Genomic DNA, 8,956 nt, shown 5'->3' with positions numbered 1-8,956 from the left:
AAATCCCCAGCTATGGATACTGAATTTGGGGATACAGAATTTGGTGAGCTGATTTTTATATAATTACCTTAAAATTCAAAAAGAATACTTAAGGTGTAAATGTTCACAAGATAGCCCTTAAAGACTAAATTCACTATTCAAGAAAATGTTGCCAAGCACATGCTGAAGTTGGTAAAATCCATGAAATTCATTGACTTTGCTTAGTCTGTATGAGGGTAGGCATGTGTGCAGTATGGGGCAGTATAGCTGCACTCTGCACCAGGTGAATCTCACAACTTTGGCTACTGAAGAACATTTTTCTTGGTTAGTTTTTTCTTGAGTGCTTTTTTCACCTCCTCATTTCTCAGACTGTAGATGACAGGGTTCAACATTGGGATCACAATGGTGTAAAACACAGACACAATTTTGTCTTGCTCCACTGCCTCAAGCCCCCCAGGCTGCACATACATGAAGGTCAGGGACCCATAATACAATATAATGGCCACCATGTGTGAAGCGCAAGTTGAGAAAGTCTTGCGCCTACCAGTGGATGACCGCATCTTCAAGATGGTGGAAATGATATAAGTGTAGGAGACGAGAACAATCAGTGCATTGCCTACCACAACAAAAGTGGACAGGACATAGAGCACCACTGTGGAAGTGTAGTTGTTGGAGCAGGAGAGCCGTAACAAGGGAGGGATGTCACAGAAAAAAGAACTGATTTCATTGGGGCCACAGAAAGTCAATCTAAAGGTACCGCTGGCATGGACAATGGCATTCACAATTCCCACTAGGTAGCAGCCAGCTACAAGCTGGAGACAAACTTTTTTGGCCATGGTGACTGGATACAGCAGTGGGTTGCAGATGGCAACAAAGCGATCATAAGCCATGGCAGCTAGGAGGTAGCACTCTGTGGTGGCATACAGGGTGAAGAACCACATCTGAGCTGCACATGCAGTGTATGAAATCACTTTCCTATCTAAAAGGTCATACAGCAACCTGGGGACAATGATGGAAGAGTAGCAGATATCAATGAAAGACAGATTGCTGATGAAAAAATACATGGGAGACTGAAAGAGGGAATCTGTCTGAATCAGCATAATCATACCCAGATTTCCTGTCAGGGTCAGTAGGTAAATGAGTAGGAAAAGCAAGAACAAAGGTATCTCCACTTCAGAACGATCTGAGAATCCTAAGAGAATGAATTCAGAGACTTGGGTCCTGTTTGCCTCTTGCATTCTTCAGTAGGATTAGCCAACTGTCAGGAATAAGGTCTATAATCAAAAGAATGTAGGGACCATATTCTAAATCAAAGTGAAAAAGCGGAGTTCATTCATGATTTCACATTTGGGTAAATAAAAATATGTTTCTGATTATCTTTACTTCTAGCACCTGAAACAGAATCTCCCAACCATGTTTCATGGTGTTCAAGGACACTTCCCTAGAGTCTGAAACAATCTTGCATGAGGGCAACATGTGGCCACTCTAAGGCTGGTTTTATGATGTGCTTATCCAGTAACCAAAAAGAAGTTAATCCATTGGCTAATTCCCCCATGTGACTAATAAATATGAAGCATGAAATTGACTTTTGGCAGCCATCTATTGATTCAGTCTGGTGCCAACCCAAAAATTTATGCAGGCAACCCATTAACTCCTTTGGCTGTTGAAAATATGCTTACAGTAAAGATAACTGCATTTGTTTGCACAAATGGTGCCTCTATACATGTCTGTCTATAGCAGGGAGCTGAGCCAGAGACTTCAATGCTCCTGACATACTTATGCAGGCCCCACCATGTCTCTGAACTGACCCGATTATCCTGTTTTGGATAAGCTCTTTGACCCACCAGTACTGACTCAATCTAAAGTTGCAGTTTTGTTCTCACTTACTTGGGTGTAAGTCCCACTGAATTAAGTAAGGCTTACTTCTAAGCATTGAATTGGTGCATGGGATATGCCTGTACATATATGGTATGTGCTTGACTATTGTGGCACACTTATCAATGGGGCTTTTCCCTCCTTTTCCTGGCTCAGAAAACCAGGTCATTTTGAATGTTTTTCTGAGCATACTGGACAGGACACAGACTACAACATTTTTTTAAAAAAATTCCCTCGGTCCCATATCTTATCCAGCATAGAAGCCAAATCAAGTAATGTTGCTTAGATTAGGCCCTGGGTATTTAAGAGAAAGCCTTCTTCGCCATGAGCCCCACCGCCTGTTAAGATTATCTGGAGAGGTTCATCTGAGGTTGCCACCAACTTGTTTGGTGGCTACTCGGGAACAGGCCTTTTCCATTACTGCCCCTGGACTTTGGAATGCACTCCCTATTAAAATAAGAGCCTCCTCATCTCTGCCAACTTTTTAAAAGGCACTGAAGACACATTTATTCACCCAGACTTTTAATTAGATTTATAGTTCTAAATAATTTTAACACTGGGTTTTAAATGTTTTCAATGATTTTAATTGTAAACCGCCCAGAGACGCAAGTTTGGGGCGTATAGAAATATTTTAAATTAAACAAACATACATACATACATACATACTGTTATTTATGCAGGAGGAAATGAGGTATGCTTCCAGCTGATGGCAAGCCCTCATTGTTTCCTGAAAATGCTGTTGTCTTATGGATCCATCTCATTCAAAAGGAGACACCAGGACTCCATAGATTTCAAATAGATCATACATATGTACACAACATTATTTCATTACTTGATTTTGGGTTAAGTGACCGCTCAACATGCCTTACCAGGTGATCATGGCTGACAGTTCTAATTGTATGTGCAGCAATTCATGTGGCTTGTTGGATTCCTTTTTGTTTAAAAGGATAGGGAAGAGGTTGCAAAAGTTTATTCCCTCAATTTTTTTCATGAATACCATAAACATAATGTACTAAACACTAAATTCTGCAGAAAATACAAGAGTGTGGCATGAAATCTTATATGAAAACTCCAGTCCTTCTAATCCAAAGTCCTGTTAAATTCTAATTCTAGAATTCAACCAAAGTTTTGTTCTTCGTACCCAAATATACAGTGCCTGATATCAGCTGAGGACTTCTTTCAAGTAGTTTAGTAAGTATGTCCATCACTGAAATCAATGGGAGTAATTACCATAGTTGGCTCAAGTATGACTCCCTGCCCCCTTCTTAAATATAGAGAAAAATTAGACATCTAGAATGAATGTGTGCATGTATTTTTTTGGCATTCAAAATATGAAAATAAAAAGAAATATTATTTTCTTTTATTGTATTGTTCATCATTAATCCTAACACAATTATAGTGTACAGGGTAAACACCCAAGGAGATGACACTTTAAGAAATTTTAAGGAAGTTTATATTATGTTTACATCATAACATGAAATAAATAAATAAATAAATAAATAACAGCCTTTCTCACTCATGCCACCAATAACTGGAATGTAGGGATGTGTGAGCCAGTTCAGTTTGAACCACGATTCGAATTGGACCGTCCCCCCAAAGGGGAGGTGCCAGTCTGAATTTGAACCGGACTGGCCTTGCTTCTAAAAGAACTGGTCTGAACCAGTTCAGGGATATACTTGTAAATGGGAATCCGGTGTGTGCGGAGGCCCAAACCGGGCCACAGCCAGCTCCGGGCTGTCCTTCAGGAGGCTGGAAGGGGGCTTGGAGAATCCTGAGTGCCTGTCGTAAATCTGTCAGGATAGTCAGATGAAGCATAACAGAGGCAGAAGCAGAACAGCAAAATCTAACAGGAATAAATTCTCCAAACCCGGTGCAGTCTGAGTCAATCCAATAAATCCGACAGAGTCCAAAGCGAAATCCACAGGCAAGGTCAATGCAGTCCAGGGTCCAAACACGGTCAATATAATACACAGCCAATTAGCTCACAGGAAACTGTTGTTGCTATTAGCAGAGTAGCTATGTTACAGGCGTCTTAAATAGGCTGACCCCCCGTGCTGTTTATTAAGAGTTGCTGAGTCAGCAGCTTTGCCTGTTGTTCTACGCATGTGGCTCCTTAACTCTTGCTGTCTCTTGGAGTGGCACCTCTCCACAGCTGAGACCGGTCGCGCCTCCTCCACAAGAGCTGCCTCACTCGGCTCTAACTCATCTTCGACTCCCTGTATGTCGGACCCACTGTCCTTTGCAACTTCTGGTCCTTGCCCACCCTCCTCTGCTGTCAGCTCTGTCTCTGCCTCCAACTGCTCCTCGGAGTCTTCCAGCATGCCCATGACAGTGCCCCTGCCTACTGAGTTGAGGCAGGCAGCTACAAGGGAAGGGATAGGGCCTTTTTGGTGGTCTCATGCCATTTATGGAACGGCCTCCCCAGTGAGGTTCATCTGGCACAGTCACTTTATTCTTTTAGATGCCATTTAAAGACCTTTCTGTTCACTCAGGCTTTTTAAATTTGATTTTTAAAATTGATTTTTTAAAAATCAAGTTTTTAAATTTTATTGTATTTTCTATTGTATGTTGTGGGGGTTTTTTTGGGGGGGTGTTATTTGATGGGGCCATTCATTTTTTATGGGGTGGGCAGGTGGTGGGGAGGCTGCCCCAACTCTCCTTCCCCAAAAATGATCACAAAAAGCCTGCTGCGAGTGCAGAGAGCACTCCCAGACTACCCGATCTATGTCATGCAGCATGGAGCAACAGAGGCCAGGATGATGTGTCCCAGCCTCCAGTGATCCAGCTGCATGGAGCCCGAGGAGACATAAAAGCCCGGCAGCCAGGTTAAGGGAGTATTTGCTCCATTAACCTTGGCTTAGAAACAGGTTTGGGAGTGGAGTTGGGCTGGGTAGGAGTGCCAGGATCCACGCTAGGCTGTGCTGCCCTAGCTTGGGCTAGGCTGATCATGATAACAGCCTCCATGTGTTTTATGTCTTTTTATTGGATGTTTGAATGTTGTTGTGTTGTGCGCCACCCAGAGAACAATTTATTATGGGGCGAAGTACAAATAAAGTTTATCATTATTATTCTTAAGAAATACAATAGCACTTGTAGTGCGACTGCCAGTTCTCCACAGTGGTGCCACGGCTTCCAGTTCCACAGCAGCTGTGCCACAAATCCCTCCCGACTCTGTTAGAACTGTCAGCCAGCATTTGTCAGCCAGCATTTTCTTAAATCCTGTATTGTTATGAAACACGTCTCTTCCCAGGGCTTTTTCTTCCTGAATTCAGCAATTATAATTTATCTTTAAAAGCATTGGTTTTCTGCCATTAAAATTAATTAAAAATAAAATAATTCAGTATTTATTACAATATATTGAGTTGGATCCTAAGGATTCCTTCCCCTGCAGGAAGGATTCCTTGGTCCAGAGGAAGATATTTTACACTACAATAAGAAGACCTTCCTCCAGTGTAACACTCCTTTCCCCAGAAAAAGAAAAGCATAGGATCCAACCCATTGTTTTTTGTTTTCAGAAACACTAAAGTCAGACACCCATAGAAGAAATCTCAACTATTTGAAACCAAAAACTCTTCCTGCCACTCTGATGTTTGCCTGTTAGGAGTAGCCACAGAATTCAACACATCTGCTTGTATTTGACTGCAAAGTCTTGGCCTTACCTGAGATCAAGAAGACCTGCTTTCAGATTGTGCCCAGTTCCAGAGGCTATGTGTGCCATTTAAAGACATGTGGGTGCTATTTGCTGAGCAAGAGGAAGTCTTCCCCTGATGGAGTCTCCCATGACAGTCAGTCTAGACAGACCATATAGTAATTATTAATATCACTTAGTCACTGCTTCACTGCTCACCTTTATGCTTTTGGATGCCTTTGGGACAATTTTTTTTTTTTAATGCCTTTAGGACAATTGTGACTTGGTGTTAGCTGCTTCTAGATATATTTGCATTGTGGTGGTTATCTTTTTGTGGTGTGGTGTTATTTTTAGGGGATGGTTGATGCTGGTCTGTTATCTTTTATCCAATTGGTTTTAAGTATTTCACCATTTATATTGCTCTATATAATTGTTTGAAAAGTGCCTTGGGAGCCCTTTGAGTCAAAAAGGTCGGATGTGGAATATTGGTATAGAGCCTGGGTTCTCAACCTTGGGTCCCCAGATGCTGTTTGACTAAACATCCTTTCTCCATTGTGGCTGAGGCTGATAGGAGTTGTAGTTGAACAACAGGAGACCCAAGGTTGTTAAATCCTGGCATGAAGCTATTGGACTGCTTGGACCCTTTGTGTGTTGTACGTATGTCAAGCTCTGTATGCTTTTCTTGTTCTGAACAGTAGCGGTGAGTGTGGGCATCGCCAGTGGGGCAGCAAGAGGCACCTTTAAGTTTATTTATTTAGTACATTAGTACATTAGTGATCAGCCCTGCCACTCACCTAGCCGCTGGCAGGGGATCAACTCCGCAGAAGCCAGGTGAGTGGTGGAGCTGACCCCCCCACCACAGGGAGTGCTGGGTGGCACACTGCAGCTTGGAGGGAGGCACCTTCTAATCTAAGGTGTATCTCATGGCCAGCCCCAATGGTGCCCACACTGGCTACTACTGGCATGTAGTTATTCTTACAATCTGCAGTTGTTCCTCAAAATCTTCCCTCTATTCCAGAGACTGTATTATCACTAGAGCTGTTCATTGCATCAGACTGATAATCACTCCAAGGTGATGCAAGCCCTATCAGGGCATTTTCCATCAGAAATTATTCCAATGAAAAATGTCTCCAATATCAGTATACAATTCAGTACAATACTGATATTGGTTTTCTATTGATACTATCAGAGGGTATCCTTTGATATCCTTTGGGTATCCAGACTTACCTTTTAATGAAGAGCCAGCTTATGTGAAGCAATCAGCTGCCTTCTGGCCAGCCACAGCCACAGCATTTCAAATTGCCACCTTAATCAACAACCAGAATCTTATTTTACATGATCCCCACCGCACGTTAAGGTCATCTGTGGAGGTCTGTCTCCAGTTACCACCGGTTCGTTTGGTGGCGATTCAGAGGCGGGCCATCTCTCTAGCTGCTCCCGGGTTGTGGAATGCACTCCCAGCAGAAATTTGTAATCTTAATTCTTTACTGACCTTCAAGAGAGCCCTTAAAACCCATCTGTTTGGCCTGGCCTTTCAGGGTTTTTAATTAGTTTTAATTGATTTAATCTAAACCTGGTTTTCAGGGTTTTAATTGTTTTGATAGTTTAATTGTTTTTTAAGATGTTTTAAATTGGTGTTTATATTTGTATTTCTGTTTTAATTGTTTTTAATGATTTCTGTTTTTTAATTGTAAACCGCCCTGAGCTAGCTCGGAAGGGCCGTATAAAAATCGAATGAATGAATGAATGAATGAATGAATGAATGAATATTTTCTTTAGTATTCAAAGAGCAAGTACATAGTTTTGTAATGTGATAGAGTCACCACATGGATATTTTATCATCTACATTTTCTGTAATGAATATTTCATTCGAATGTGCTGTATGCATGGGGATCTCTGCACATCTTTTAATGAGTGCATATAGTTGGGGGAGGAGCCTGCAGTCCTGAAGCCACTCCTCCAGCTACACACGCACATTTTGCCCTAAATGAATGATGAGAAGGACTATGGCATTTGCTGTATCGAGAAAATGCTAATGCTGAAGATTCATTTTGATTTGTCAATGCCAGCTCTGCCACACGAGGACTACAGCTGTCAACTAACAAGGAAAAAACTGACCTGTCCAAAGTTTTGGTGTTGGGATCAGCAGCCAGAAGAGTGAGGGGCAAGACAAAAGTTGTTTCTTAGCCAATTTTAAAAAGCCTTATATGTTAGGTTCCAGTCACCTTAAGTGGTGCAGTGCGGAAATGCTTGACTAACAAGCAGAAGGTTGCCGGTTCGAATCCCCACTGGTATGTTTCCCAGACCATGGAAAACACCTATATCGAGCAGCAGTGATATAGGAAGATGCTGAAAGCCATCACCTCATACTGCACTGGAGGAGGCAATGGTAAACCCCTCCTGTATTCTATCAAAAGAAAAGCACCAGGGTCTGTGGGCACCAGGAGTTGTAATCTACTTGATGGCACACTTTACTTTTACTTTATGTTAGGTTCCACCTCTTGGACTTGCCAACAACCACTGGGTTGTCCCCAACCCCTGGCCCCCAGCCCTGGCCCCCAGCTTGCTATAGGTTCCCCCCTCGCAGAGGGCACTTGTGCATGTGCAGCAGCCACCAAAATGGTGGCCACTCGCTCTTACCGAGGGCCGAAAGGGCCAAAAAGGCTTCAATTACCCGGCCACAGTGGTGATAAGGAGGGCCGGTGGGGGGGAGGGAACTCGCGTGGACCCCGCCCCCCCCCCCCACAGCTTCAGCAACCCCCCCGAGAGGCTACAGGTACTTCCTTAACTTTTAAATTTAAAAAAGAAAGAAAGAAAGTTCGCGGACCTGCCAGACTGGACCCGGCGGTCCGGTTCTGGTCTGACGGAAATGGGGTGGTGGTGGTTCAGTTCGACCATGAACCCATGAACCCCAGGACCGGACCGCCGGATCGGTCCGCACATCCCTAGGTATTTGCCCTGATTTTAAAACACTTCCTGCCATTTTGTGCTATGCTCTGATTTTTGAAACTATATTGGGAGGCAGGTGGAGGCAGCAGCAGCATAAATGATGACAGCAGCTGGTGCATGTGTGCACTAGCACCAAGCAAAGTTTGGGGAGAGCAGCAGGCCAAGTGACGCCCCTGAAGGTGACGAGTCAGCAATCTGATGTCTCTGCCAATCCACCACCTGAAGTGCTGTCTCCCCCAGTCTCATTAAGAGGCCACCCTGTGCCATTTTAGCTTACTGCCACTGTTATTTCTCTTCTTCCTGCTCAGTGCTATGCAGTGTCTTACTATGTAAGAGGAATAGTGGTACTTTGTTAGTGTTGGTGTCTTATTAAAATGGTACTCTTCAATTATAAAAGTCATTTTTACATGGAGTTTACATGGAATTTACATTTTACATTTAGTTCTAGGTGTACAGGTAATGACATGTAGACAATGATATTGACGTCTAAAAATGTAGTACACTGAGGAACCCAAAGAAACTAAT

General features: G+C 43.0%; 1 protein-coding gene across 1 annotated transcript; it reads right to left on the bottom strand.

The window, feature by feature from the left end:
* Positions 1-281: 281 nt before the first annotated feature.
* LOC128326482 (olfactory receptor 1044-like) lies at positions 282-1,217 on the bottom strand. The gene has a single exon (XM_053253422.1). It carries the CDS (start codon positions 1,215-1,217, stop codon positions 282-284), a length of 936 nt encoding a protein of 311 aa, XP_053109397.1.
* Positions 1,218-8,956: the final 7,739 nt, after the last annotated feature.

The sequence above is a fragment of the Hemicordylus capensis genome, chromosome 1, assembly GCF_027244095.1.
Source record: "Hemicordylus capensis ecotype Gifberg chromosome 1, rHemCap1.1.pri, whole genome shotgun sequence".
Lineage (NCBI taxonomy): Eukaryota > Metazoa > Chordata > Lepidosauria > Squamata > Cordylidae > Hemicordylus > Hemicordylus capensis.
Note: the sequence above shows the minus strand (reverse complement) of the source record. Positions and strands in the feature narration are given on the sequence as shown.

What these genes read in the sequence shown, in the direction of transcription:
- LOC128326482 (XM_053253422.1), bottom strand. Translation starts at nt 1,217, where the DNA reads ATGCAAGAGGCAAACAGGACCCAAGTCTCTGAATTCATTCTCTTAGGA.